Source organism: Podarcis tiliguerta, assembly GCF_965153285.1.
Source record: "Podarcis tiliguerta genome assembly, chromosome: 3".
In the NCBI taxonomy this organism is placed as follows: domain Eukaryota; kingdom Metazoa; phylum Chordata; class Lepidosauria; order Squamata; family Lacertidae; genus Podarcis; species Podarcis tiliguerta.
Genome location: NC_139536.1, coordinates 18,764,285 through 18,778,416, shown reverse-complemented (window position 1 = coordinate 18,778,416; position 14,132 = coordinate 18,764,285). Strand labels below are relative to the sequence as shown.

The 14,132-nt window shown below is 40.5% G+C and overlaps 1 protein-coding gene across 1 annotated transcript in view; it reads right to left on the bottom strand.

The window, feature by feature from the left end:
• TTBK1 (tau tubulin kinase 1) overlaps nt 1–14,132 on the bottom strand; it is an 85,274-nt gene that overhangs the window by 33,457 nt on the left and 37,685 nt on the right. Inside the window, exons 6-11 of the mRNA XM_083433256.1 lie at nt 11,735–11,800; nt 6,857–6,949; nt 6,619–6,744; nt 4,910–5,064; nt 3,388–3,607; nt 93–268 (exon numbers count right to left, since the gene is read on the bottom strand). Of these exons, the coding sequence (XP_083289382.1) occupies nt 93–268; nt 3,388–3,607; nt 4,910–5,064; nt 6,619–6,744; nt 6,857–6,949; nt 11,735–11,800 (836 nt within the window). The remainder of the gene's footprint in view (nt 1–92; nt 269–3,387; nt 3,608–4,909; nt 5,065–6,618; nt 6,745–6,856; nt 6,950–11,734; nt 11,801–14,132) is intronic.

The following is a 14,132-nucleotide window of genomic DNA, read 5'->3' as shown; positions in this document are numbered from 1 at the left end:
ACCACTTAGGGATTTCTGTAAAAAATGTTCAGTGGTATATAAATTTTCTAAATAAGTAAATAATAAAAAGTCCACGTGGACAATAAACAAACCTTCGCTCGTGCTGATCTCCTTTCCCATCGGCAGTGGAGAGGCGCTCAGACTCAGGGCTGTTCACACGACGGTATCTCAGAGAACGCCCTTGAGTAGTAGGGGAGTCTGGTGCAGCTCGCACTGGGGAGCTTGGGCACACACCACTTTTCTGATCTTCTTCTGCCAAACATTGTGTCTGCAAAAGATAGCAAACCCCCAAAAGAACATTACAAATCCAGCTAAGGCACTGTAGTGAACATGACGCCAATCTCAGAAGCATCGTTTGGAAGACTCAGGGCAATACAATCATGTTTATACTGTCTTGACTGCCCTTTTTTTAATGAAGAGGACAAGTTAGTCACAATTCAAAGGAGTTATGAAACTGACACTGAGCACCAAGGCAGAATTGGAAGTTTATGATGGATTCTTCCTAACTTTAGCCCTGTTCAAATATTCACAAAATATTCATGGTGGCGGAACAAGAACATGACAATCCCCAGCACCCTCTTTGAGCACAACGCAGAGAAAGACTTGATTAGAGGGCACATGCTCTCACATGTCTCAGAGCTGGTTCATATGTTATTTTCCTTAGGTTCTTCTTGCACTGTCCATTCAAGTAAACGGCATAAGAGAAGGCAGTCATGAAGGATTGCAGCAGTTACTTCCATTATCCAAAGCAGGCTGCTCAGAGGTAAGAACTGTGATCTACCAGGAGTATCTCCTTTGACATTATGATCCCCGTGTGAGTACATACAGCAAAATTAAGTGGCAACTTTACTTCATCATTTTGTTGATGGTATCTCTTCTGTGAGCCGCCATCTTTTGATTTATAGGAAGAAAAGCAGCACCCAGAAAGCTGGATTCCAAGTAGGGAGAGCAGTATTCGTAATTAGAGCTTTATTAGATAAAATACCAGTGTCTCTCAAGCTCCTGTATCACTGATTTTTACCAAAACCCAAAGCACTTCACTCATTAATTTCAAATCTTTTCACAGCTGCAAAACTCATGAAGGAAATAAATAGACAAATGCAAGGAATCAGAGTGAAATTGGAAGGCTAATGGATAGGGAGGAGAATGTAAATAAATATTTGTTGTAACATGGTGTCCTTAATCACGGTTGAAAGCATAGGTATAAACCTGGTCTATGTACCTATTTTTGATATGGAAATGTCTCAAAGAAATGCCAAGAAATATGATGTTTACATGTCAGGCAAGAAGAACCATTTCCTTTGGATGAATCTACAAATTCAAAATGTGGTGCTCTGTTTCTTGCAGAAAGCTTTTAAAAGGCCTCTACAATACAACAATTCTATCATTCTCTTTTCTTTTCTTTTTAAATAGTAAATTTTATTAGTATTTTCCACACAACAACAAAAAACCCCGAAAAATAACAAAACACAAAACAAGCATATAAAAAAAATCCAAATCTTACAATTTAATAATATAAACACTAAAAAGGAAAACAAACATTGACTTCCACCAATCCCACAGCACCTCCTTTACCTCTCATTGTATCTTCCTGTTTTCCTTATCATCTCTATCCTAACATCTAGATATAAATCCCTCTTTCTTATCCTTTCCTTCACAAGGTTATTCCAGACTCAGCCAGATTTCTGTCCTCGAACCTTGGCTTTTAAGGTATTCATTTAGGCACTCCCATTCCTTTTTCACTTCACTTCTTTGTTTTTGCCTTATTATATCTGTCAATTTGGCTAATTCTAAATATTCTGAAAGCTTACATAACCATTCTCCCCTAGTGGGTACTGATTCCTTTTCCAATACTTAGCCACCAGGATTCTTACTGCAGACATCGCGTATAAGAAAATTTTAGTTTTGTCTTTTGGAATATTGTCATTTAAAATTCCTAAAAGGAATGCCTCTGGCCTTTTACTATATGATATTCTTAGTATTTTCTTTATTTCTTCGTGGATCATGCTCCAAAATTTCCCAATTTCGGGGCATGTCCACCACATATGGTAGAAGGTTCCTTTTTGTTTCTTACATCTCCAGCACTTATTATATGTTTTATTCATTTTTGCCAGCCTTTTTGGCGCCAGGTACCACCTATGATGCATTTTCATATAGTTCTCTCTTATTAGGTAACATGCCGTGAAATTTATATTTTTTGTCCATAGTCTTTCCCATTCATTATATTTAATTGAGTGGCCCAGATCTTGTTCCCATTTTTTAATTGTGCCACCTTTTCCCTCCTTTTCTATTTTCCCATTTTGTAACAATTTATGTATTTTTAGGAGAGTCTGTTGGTTGTTGTATAAGATTTTCTTCTCCCATGCTGAGATTTTTTTTATCAAACCCCTTAAGTTTATTATCCTTCTCAAATATTGTTTTTAATTGGAAATATTCTAACCAATTCACCCCCCTCTCTTTTAATTCTTCGAACTTCTTTACTGCCAGGCAATTCTTTATCTCTTCTACGAGTTCTCTATATGTTATCCAATTGTCTTTCATATTATTTCTATGCATGGCTGATGACTCTATAGGCGACAGCCACCAGCGAATTTTGGCTGTTACTATTGTTTTATTTCTTTCCAAACTTCAAATAGGGCCTTTCTCACCAAATGATTAGTAAAGCCTCTATGTGCTTTTATTTTATCATGACCCAGGTAGCCATGACACCCAAAAACTTTGTACCAGCCCTCCAGGTCTAGGATTTCTGTAACATCCAATCTTTCAGCCACGTCATGCATGCGGCATCAAAATACAGCTTAAGGTCTGGCACTGCAAAACCGCCCCTTTCTCTAGGCTCCATCAATACTTTGAACCTTACTCTTGGCTTCTTACCCTGCCAAATAAAATTGGAAAGATCCCTTTGCCAGCCTTTAAAACCTTTATTGGGATCGTCTGGAAAAGAAAGAGCATTTTGGGGAGAATTGACATTTTTATCAAGGATATCCTACCCCATAAAGACAAGTTCAATTTATTACATTTATTTAAATATCATTTTATTTCCTTCCACTTCTTCACATAATTATCTTTGTACAAATTGGTATTTTTATTTGAAATCCAGATCCCCAAATACTTAGCTTTCGTGGTGATTTTAAGGCCTGCTACACTTTCCAATTCTTCCTGTTCCTTTACCCCCATATTTTTTGTTAATAATTTAGATTTTTCTTTATTTAACTTGAAGCCTGATACTCCTCCGTACTCAGTCAGTTTCTGTAAGGCTCTTTTATCATTCTCTTTTCATTTGTAATGCTATATTTGTGACTGTGAATAATGTGAAGTTCTCAATTCTTAACAGAAACCAGCAGGAAAAAGAAACAGTGCCCATTCAAAAAGATCAAAGGACTTTACTTTGCTGATGCTGATCCTGAGCTTGTTGCGGTTCACATCCGTCTCTTCCCAAACCTCTCCTTCATTGAAGGCAGTGTTGGGAGCCTGGCCTAAGCTTTCCACTGGCCGGCCAGGCAAGATTGGGGGAGCATTTTCCTGGTCGCTCAGGTGCTCGCCTTGCAAAACATCCTCCGTGTTCTCACGAAGTAAATCTCCAGGAACTGGAGTGACATTAACCACACTAGAGGGGAGACAAGCAACAGCATCAGATGAAAAGGTCCTGATAGCGCAGTCAGCTTCCTATTTTTTTAAATTATCATCATCATCACCACCACCACTTTGATTTATATACTGTCCTTTATCAAAAGATCTCAGTATACAACATTAAAAACTTTTTTACAGAGCATAATAAAAACATAAAACAAAGCATTAGTAATATATATAATAATAATAAATAATCATAATAACAGCCCCCCCCTTAACAGGCCATAGATTATTTAATGGATGATGCCTGGGTAAAGAGGAATGTTTTTGCCTGGCGCCTAAAGTCATGTAATGATGGTGCCAGGTGAGCATCTCTGGGGAGAGCATTTCACAGATGGGGAGCTACCACAAAAAAGGCCCATTCTCATGTTGGCACCCTCCAAACCTCCCGGGGAGGGGCAACATAGAGAAGGGCCTTGGATGGCAAGCACAGGGTCCAGGTCAGTTCGTATGGGGAACGGTGGGCCTTAAGGTATTGAGGTCCTAAGCCTTGTAATGTCACACAAGCTTCCAAATTGTGTAGGCCTGAATGTGCCTTCTACAGCCCATTTGAAAAAGTGCTTTCTTCTTACAGCAGGGCATGAAGAGTGCTGAAGAATGGAGGTGGCAAGAGCCCAAGGTTTGGCCCGGAAGGCAGGTGGGGTTTTCCCTAGCTAGGCTTTCTCCATCTGCCTTCTTTTACTGGCTTCAGAAACAGTATACAGTGGTACCTCGGGTTAAGAACTTAATTAGTTCTGGAGGTCCATTCTTAACCTGAAGCAAAGTTCTTAACCCGAGGTACTATTTCTGGGTTAGCGGAGTCTGTTACCTGAAGTGTCTGTAACCTGAAGCATCTGTAACCCGAGGTACCACTGTAGTACTGAGGCAGTGCCACAAAGACCCCACCAGAGAGCAACCACTATCCTGGATAATGTACTATCACTCTGAGCATGTTGCAACAGTCTACCTTTATGGGATATAGCAACCTGGGCAGAACATGATGTCACCAAATGCCACAGGAGTGATTGTACCAGGTATCTCATCAAGTGGCTATATTGTGATGTGGGAGGAGACAGTCCAAGATCACACTGTTTAAATGAATGGATTACATGATATTCACGTACATTCATGACATTATCAGAACTGTAACCAAAAACTATCTTCTGGGAATTCTTGCCATTGTAAAACGAACAGTATATAGGGTATACAATAAAAAATAATGTCCCTGAAGAATGACTGAGTCCTCTTGTAAGATTCTGCAAATATTGACAACCCCAAGGGCTGTGAATGTGTCACTCACCCAAACATAGCTGCTGTCTGCCTTGTGTTCTGCTGAGGTGGAGTAGAGGTGCTTGTAGATAATAAAATATCTGTACCGGCTTTTTCCCAGTCAAAGGCCTCGTTCTCAGTAATACCTCTTTCTTTCATGCTGTTTTCAAACACAGTCATGATGAGCTAGAAGAAAAGCAAATTATAATAAGGTTCGTATGTTCATCCACAGTCAGAAAGAACAGGAACACAGAAAGCCACCTTATACTAGACTTTTTCTTCAACTAGTCCAGTACTGTCTACTCTGACGGGCAGTCAGAAATCTAGGGGTTCGGATCCTTGTACCTGAAGTTGTCAGGGACTGAACTTGAGATGGAGCATTCTGTACGCAGAACAGGTGTTCTACCACTGAGCTATGGCCTCTCCTCAAATAATATTTTAAAAGAATTTCCCTATGCATTTTCAGATTTTCATCTGGTGTAGAACAATATATAGCAACTGTCAGGGGTAACAGTCTTATGTAACTTTCACCAAATACTGTCAACCCTGGTTAAAGCAAGCCATCTCAGGGCACGTCTGAGAGGAAACATCTCCTGCTTAAAGGTTCTGCATTTGTGCCCCAACCTGAAGTACTACTGTGAGCCAAGCAGACAATGCAGCTTGCACCGACATCCCTAAGATTCTTATCTTAAGCTTGGATTGCAGGGTGCTCTGAATGGGGAAAATCAACAAGAGAGGAAGGGAGGAGTACTCTCAGTCACAAAGAATCCCCAAGTGACAACAGCAGTAAATATACAATTGGGCATAATCTGTGGTACAAAAGGTATTATTTGCTGCTTATAATAAAATCTACAACAACTTGCAAATGACGCATGTGTTCTGTTATCTAGCTGCTACACAGTCGCTGCACAATGGGAGGCCAATCCACTTATCCATGTAATATTGCCTTAGTCATGAGTATGAAAAATAATCTTAGAGTAATTTCAGAATCTGATTTCAGATCACAGGGACCAGCTATAGCAGGGAACTCAATCCATTTCAGCATTTGAATATCCTGGGAGAAAGCCCTTTAAGCCATTGGCTAATGTGTGCAAGCATTTTCTTTTCTATACATCATAGACGGGAGTGGATGGGACATTTGACCCTGCAGATGTCGCTGAACTACAGCTCCGGTCAGCCCCAAAAAGCACAGCCAATGGTTACAATGCTGACCTATAGTTGATCGACTTCTGGAGGGCCAAAAGTTCCCCACACCTATGATAGATAGTGAAAAACAGTCTAGATATATCAGTGTAGGAATTCATCTGTTACTATCAAAAGTGTCGCACACACAACTCATAAAATATGAACCATTCTATTAATCCATTTGTACATTCCTCAAATCATGTTTTAGCAAATGAACTGGATTTGAATCATCCTAATTAGATGTTTGTGGGGATGGCTGGATACCATCTCAAAAAGTATTATTGTAGGACTTAATACACCTTTGAAACAAAATCAATGGACATAATCTACAGTTTCGGAATAACTGCAATTTTAGGGACAAATATGCTGCTTCCATTTGGATCATATTTTGAAGGCATGGGAAATTGTCAATGGACAATTAGGGATCTCCCAAGCATTCCAGCTAGCTCTTCCCACACAAACAACATTCCCAACACATTTGGGAAATACCATTTTATTGGTTTTAAGATGAAAAGGACACACCTCTCTGTTATTATAGGTCTCAGAGGTTTTTACCTGATAATCTGGTTTAGTAAAGTAATCCAGATTTGCAATGTGATCCAGAAAAAGGTGGAACTCGGAAGGCATATGTTTTAGCAGCATTCGATGTTCATATTTCTCTTTAATCATACCAACTTGCTCCTGCAAAGAAACATTACACAACATTACACTACACATAACATGAAACTTCTAGGGCAGATAAAATGACCAAGAAAATGGAGGGTCTTATTTAGTCACTGACTGAGTTCTCTACCTTATCTTTGATCTTGCGCCACGGAAGCTGACCAACTGCAAACTCCACCAGCATGTAAAAAAGGGACCACAGGTCATCATGTCGACCCATCTCCTGGAGAAAAATAAAAGTACAAAAATCAAGCTGATGATAAGTGTCTTCAACTTTACAACAGAGCAGCTGACTGCTGCCCTATGATCCAGTTGATGACAAATCCACAGAACATATAATTAAGAGCAGGCTCACAGAATGTAATGAAAAGGATGTATAGGCAGTATTTAACACTGGTGAAACTGGCCAAAATGTATAGGATGAAGAACAAACTATGTTGGAAGTGTGGAGAGAAAGATGGAGATTTTTATCATACAATATGTGGTGGGAATGTGATAAAGTAAAAGTATTTTGGGAATTGGTCTATAATGAACTAAAAAAGATGTTTGGATATACCTTCCCCCAAAAAAACTGGGGCTTTTTTGCTGGGTTTCATGGAAGAAGAAATTGCAAAGATAGACCAAAGACTATTTATGTATGCCACAACAGCGGCAAGAACTTTATTAGCCCAAAGATGGAAATTGCAGGAACTACCAACGATTGAGGTGTGGCATACAAAGATTACGGACTTTGCGGAACTGGCCAAGCTGACAGGCAGGATCCAGAACCAAGACGACCAAAAGTTTCAAAGTGATTGGAGTAAATTTATTGGGCATATGAATAATTATTGTAAAAATGTGAAGACACTAGTGGGATTGATATAAATTCTGCAACGAAAAAACTGTAACTCTCAAAATAGACCATTGAGACAGAGTTGATCATAAGGATATAAGGGATATAAAGGTCTGAAGTAGAAGATATAAAGTGCGACACAAAGATTTGAAAATTAAAAACCGTTTGAAGGGATGGAGGGAAGTCACGAGCTCAGTAGAGCAAAATAATTATTTGTTTTGTTATTGGTATGCTGAAATATTGTGTTAAAAAAGAAATTAATAAAAAATAATATTAAAAAAGCAGGCTCTCACAAGGTTAAAGAACTATCTCTGGGGAACTTTTTCTACATTACGTTGTATGTTGAGGAATTCCTGTATATCAATCATGGAACCTCTTTACAAGAGGCTTCAGAAAAATTTGAATTACAGAGGCCCAAAGAGGTTGAGCCCAAAGAGCTTTTTTTTTTCTTTTTCTGAAGGCCACATGATATGACTAAAATTGGGAAGAGTTGAAGGGTGAGATTTATGGATTTCATTAAGTCCTCTCTACCTATTTCCGCATTGCCTTGTAGCTTAGCATGTGGTCTACCTGCAGGCTGGACCCAAGCGTTTGCCCTAAAAGACACCAAAAGCTGTATGCTACAGGAAAGGATTAGTAGATGATAAACTGCCAGAAATTGTGAGGTAGATTGACCAGTAAAATATTTTTCTAGGTATGCATCTCCCATGTGCTCTAATATTTTTGACACTTACTATATATTAGCCTGCCATTAGCATGCGAGGTGCATGCCTTAGCATGAGCCTAGCATGCTAATGTCACATGCAAAGAGGCCAACAACCATGGTAAGTGTTTTTAAACACGGTGTGTATGGAATGCTTACAATGGGGGTGGGAATACCAGGCCCTGGACCCAAATCTGGCCCTCCGTCCTCTCTATCTGGCCCAGGGGGCTTTCCCCCAGGCCACACCTCTTGCACCACACACAAAATGAGTATTGTTCGCCTGGCTCAGAGATGTCCTAAAACTCCAATAATGACTTTTATAGAGCAGAGTATATGAGTGTGTAGAAACTAGCCTACAATACAAAGTTAACTTTTACATTTATTGAACTGCCCACTCTTGTCTGTGGTCTAATCCATCACTGGCATGTGACCCCTAGAATGATGCATAGAAAGGACTGAAGCCCTCAGGCTGAATAAGTCTATTCACCCCTGGGCCATAGGAGCCGTCATTTCAAAAATAAACTAAAAGCAATTTAATCTTGTTCAATGACAAATTTTGGAAGTCTTTGGCCACAGAGAAAAGATCTTGCAAGGTTGGATACAGTCTATGGGCTAACTTTCCGTTCTGAGAAGCAATCGCTATGAAGATGAACTCTATACTATCTTTAGTGCCGTACTGTATATTACCCTGTGAACCTTAGAGTTAAAAGGCATTTTAGAAATATAATGCAGACTAAAGCACCACTAATAATAACAAAGTTCTGCATTTCTGAATCTCTCTTCCCCTGTTCCACAAACAGGTGATGTCACAATGTCAGAACTACTTCTTACAACATAGATTCAGACACATTGCCTGAAACAATTGTCTTCCTTCAGGATTTTCCACTTCGTAGATGAAGGATGGCTTCCGCTCCTCATGCCCATCAAAAGATAAACTATAAATTGGGGGCATTGCAGAGCAACTAAGATATTATTGCTCTGAGCAAAAGGGAAGATGAAATTGCTGAGCAGAGATGTGAACATCATTTCACTGTGCAGCAGTACTGTCTTTAGTACAAAATATCATCTCTTTTACATCTTTCAGTGGGTAGCTTATTGAGTGCAAATGTAGCACAGTGACTAAAAGCTTGCTACAGCCATGAATGCACTAGGTGACCCCAGGGCAAGCTATCCTATCTCAGTCTGCATTCTCCCCTTCTGCAATGTGGGGATAATCTGAAATACCCCGAACGTTCAAATAGCACTGTAAAATGTTGACAGTTCTTGGCAGAGCTTAACAAACAAGATAATGCTATTGTAGATAGAACCTGAGAGTTCTTTCAGACAAGGAGTCATTAAAAAATTAGGAAGTGTGAAATGGATGGCTTGGGCAACCAATTTTGGGTGGTATGAAAGAGCAGCATTTTTATAGTATTGTATATTACTGTTTTTTTACTGCTAGGGAGAGGTGCCAGTGATATTTTCTGCCTCAAGTGCTAAGCTAACCTGGCTGGCCTTGGGTACCATGCACCTTTATTTGGGGGGAGGGCAGGGTACCATTCACTATTCTGTCTCAGCTACAACAGCTAACAAATGATACTGACCTGGTATTTAACTATATTCCACAGAGGAATCAGCAATACTACTGCTATTCCTAACTATGTATGATAAATCTATGCACAGCCATAAGACAGTGATCACTAATAGCTCAGATGACTTTTAAATACCGATCACAGTGAAGCACTGTTTTATCATTGCAACACCCGGCAAGGACAGCTATAACTGCTGCCATGTTCCAAACATCCGAGAACCAAGTGCTGGGAACAAATGCCAGGGGAAAGCTGAGGCCCTCCTGACCTTCCTGTGAGCATCTAGAGGCATCTAGCTGGCTACCATTGAAAACAGAGTTCTGGCTTAGATGGACTTTTGGTGTGATCTAGCAGGCCAGTGTTTATGCTGGAACAATAGCTAGGAAATCACAAGCAGGGAATTTGCATGGAGAATGAGCAATCATGAGCAGAGGTTTCATAAGGGTATACTTTCTTGGAATTTCAACATTAGACACTGTATTTTGCCCACCAAGTCTGAAAAACAGTTTGTGGTGCTCCTACATAAGACCATGCTATATTCATAAAACCTTTTGCTTGTGTGTACTCAGTTCAAAAAGGTTTATCTAATAATAATAATAATAATAATAATATAATTTATTTATACCCTGCTCATCTGGCTGGGTTTTCCCAGCTACTCTGGGCAGCTTCCAATAAAATATTAAAATACAGTAGTCTGTCAAACATTAAAAGCTTCCCTAAATAGGACTGCCTTCAGATGTCTTCTAAAAGTCTGATAGTTGTTCTCTTGGACATCTGGTGGGAGGGCGTTCCACAGGGCGGCTGCCACTACCAAGAAGACCGTCTGCCTGGTTCCCTGTAACTTGGCTTCTCGCAGTGAGAGAATCGCCAGAAGGCCCTTAGAACTGGACCTCAGTGTCCGGGCAGAACAATGGGGATGGAGACGCTCCTTCAGGTATACTGGACCGAGGCCGTTTAGGGTTTTAAAGGTCAGCACCAACACTTTGAATTGTGCTTGGAAACCTACTGGGAGCCAATGTAGGTCTTTCAAGACCGGTGTTATGTGGTCTCGGCAGCCACTCCCAGTCACCAGTCTAGCTGCCGCATTCTGGATTAGTTGTAGTTTCCAGGTCACCTTCAAAGGTAGCCCCACATAGAGCACATTGCAGTAGTCCAAGCGAGAGATAACCAGAGCATGCACCACTCTGGCGAGACAGTCCGCAGGCAGCCTGCAAACCAGATGGAGCTGGTAAACAGCTGCCCTGGACACAGAATTGACCTGTGCCTCCATGGACAGCTGCGAGTCCAAAATGACTCCCAGGCTGCGCACCTGGTCCTTCAGGGGCACAGTTACCCCATTCAGGACCAGGGAGTCCTCCACACCTGCCTGCCTCCTGTCCCCCAAAAACAGTACTTCTGTCTTGTCAAGATTCAACCTCAATCTGTTAGCTGCCATCCATCCTCCAACTGCCTCCAGACACTCACACAGGACCTTCACTGGTTCTGATTTGAGAGGTAGAGCTGGGTATCATCCGCATATTGATGAACACCCAGCCTAAACCCCCTGATGATCTCTCTCAGCGGCTGAATGTAGATGTTGAAAAGCATGGGAGAGAGGACAGAACCCTGAGGCACCCCACAAGTGAGAGCCCAAGGGTCTGAACACCCATCCCCCCACCACTTTCTAAACACAGCCCAGGAGGAAGGAGCAGAACCACTGAATAACAGTGCCCTCAGCTGCCAGCCCCTCTAGGCCTTCCAGAAGGATGTTATGGTTGATGGTATCAAAAGCTGCTGAGATACAGCACACATAGTAGTGCTATGAGTTTGCAGACACCTTGTCTTCCAAAATGGCTCCAGCTTTTGCACTACCTGGCAGAATACTGAACAGGGAATTCTCCCACCTCCCCAAAAAGAAATACTCACTCTGTTTTTATGAGCATTCACTGAAGCATAGCGGACTGTTCCCCGGAAACCAGCAACATTACGAGGCTAATGGGAAAGATAATGAAAAATTAAATTTAAACATCAAACTTAAGAATTAGCAGAGCTGTTAATGTTTTATTTATCACTCAAGGCCATAAACCACTTTAATTACATTTGTTAACTTGAACTGATGCCCTAGGTAGGCATTTTGGTTAGGCATTAAAAGTTGCTCCTTGAATAAACCCCTCAGGAACAGTTAAAACATGACAGTGGAAAACCCACTTGTACTTCACAGTGCTTACAAGAGATCTAATTACTGTTTGTTTGTTTTTGCTTATAAAATGCTAAGGATAAGCCCTCTCTAAAGGAGAATACTTCCACCTTGAATGGACAGAGCCCAGCTTCATCTCTGTAGAAAACCAAAAACCAATGGTTTCAAGTCAATTAAACTTCAGAGCAAGTGAGAAGTCCTAAATGGTTTCTGTAATCCTTTAAGTGACTACAGAAAATGATCATTACAGCCTCATCTTCCCTTTAAAAAAACTCATCATTATAGTTGCATAACACAGGATGCTTCTGTCAACTGTTCCAGTTAATTACCTTAATTAACATTGGCTTGGTTCACACATAACAATAAGCCATGTTTTAGTAAACTATTATTTATTAAACAATGGTTTGTTTCATCATCAACTCTACCCAGCAGATCTGAAGCAATGGCTTGTTGGCTTATTTAAATAATAAACGCTGGTTTATTCTAATTGTGGCTTGGCATAATGTGCTAACAAGGCACCCTTATTAAGTTATAAAAATATTTATATATCGCCATGTCATAAAAATATATCAAACCATATAAAAGTTAAAAATATACATCAATTAAACAATTGTGGAAGGGTGCATTCTTAATTACCTGATTGGCCTGGCAGAATAGAAAAGTTTTAAGCAGGCATTTAAAAAGTTGGCACAGAACCATGGTTCTTAACCATGGTTTGTTTGGCCATCCCACCTCAGACCCTCAACTAAAAATAAAACATGAGGCAAGAGCAACTATAAAACATGGTTAAGCTATGGAGGAAAAAGCCTTGGTTTGTTTGATCATCTGTGGGATAATTCATAGTTAACTTGTGGTTTGTTAAACAAACCTTGGCTTATAGTTACATTTGAACCAGGTCATTGTCAGGATCCTGCTGGTTGCCCATTAAGCACTGGTTCCCCACTGCACTGACTCATATCCCAGCTGTTATAAACTCCACTGTAATTCCTTATCAAACTAGGAGATTAGGGGTTCTGAATAGCCTATTTGAAATAGTAACCTTCCCCTTCCCACCATTAAGCACTATCACAAGAAGTCTTTTCTAGATAACTAAATTTCATAATTCAGGCTCAACTACTAAGCAAACTAAGCAAAAAAGGAAGTATTTTGCCCCCATTGGGGTTGAGAACGAAGAAGCATGTGCTAAGGAAAGAACAACACAGATATTTTGTCATAACAGTTGAACCATCCCTTGCTGTTATGGTTAGGATTCCACCACTAAAAAAGCTTGGATTTCATGCTGTCTGCTTCAGAATGAAGTAATCTTAATGGCTATAAGCAGGAATTGTCATATTCTGTTCTTCCATAAGTAGTAAGACTCAAGTACAACAATGGGGGAGGCTGCCATTAAGTTCCAAGTAATCCCCATCCAGGACAGTCCTGAGCCACTGCAATCTCAGAAAGACCCAGCACTTCAGCCCTATTGAGGTGTTCTCATCCCATATGTAATTAGGAAAAATGGGGGTGACAGTTCTGCCACCACCCTCTCACCCTCTGTGAGCTGAAAGAAAGCAGGGAGGCTTTTCTGCCACAGTAGGTTCCTCGTGCAAGTTAGAACTTGTGTTTGTTCCAGGATTCTGAATATTTTCAGGGAGCCTACAAGAACAGAACAGGCTACCTGCTGCATGTGTTTGGTGGTTAACTTATGGAGGGTGACAAAGACGGCAATGGTGGTGGTGGAGTTAGCACATGTGGCCCACACAGAGACATACAATTCTCATTGTATGGGAGATCAGAACACCTGAATAGGACTTTTTTTGAACTCAGAATGCAGAAGACTCTTGGCCTGTACATCAAGAGTTGAGACATGTCCCAGTCCTGAAAAGCAAAAGAGTATATACCATCAAAAGCCAAAGCAAAAACAAAAGGAGAACTCAGAACTCTAATAATAATTAAAACAAGCAAGCACAAAATAAAGGGGGGTGGGGGGAAACCAAGAAGCATCATGATGGCTCACTCACAACTCATGGCTGAGATGGTTACAAGCAGCGGATGGGAAGCCAACGCATCAAACACAGTCTCAAAAAAGGAGCCCAAAAGAACTGTAAAACAAAGAGAAACCCAAAGAAAACCATGACAATAAAAATG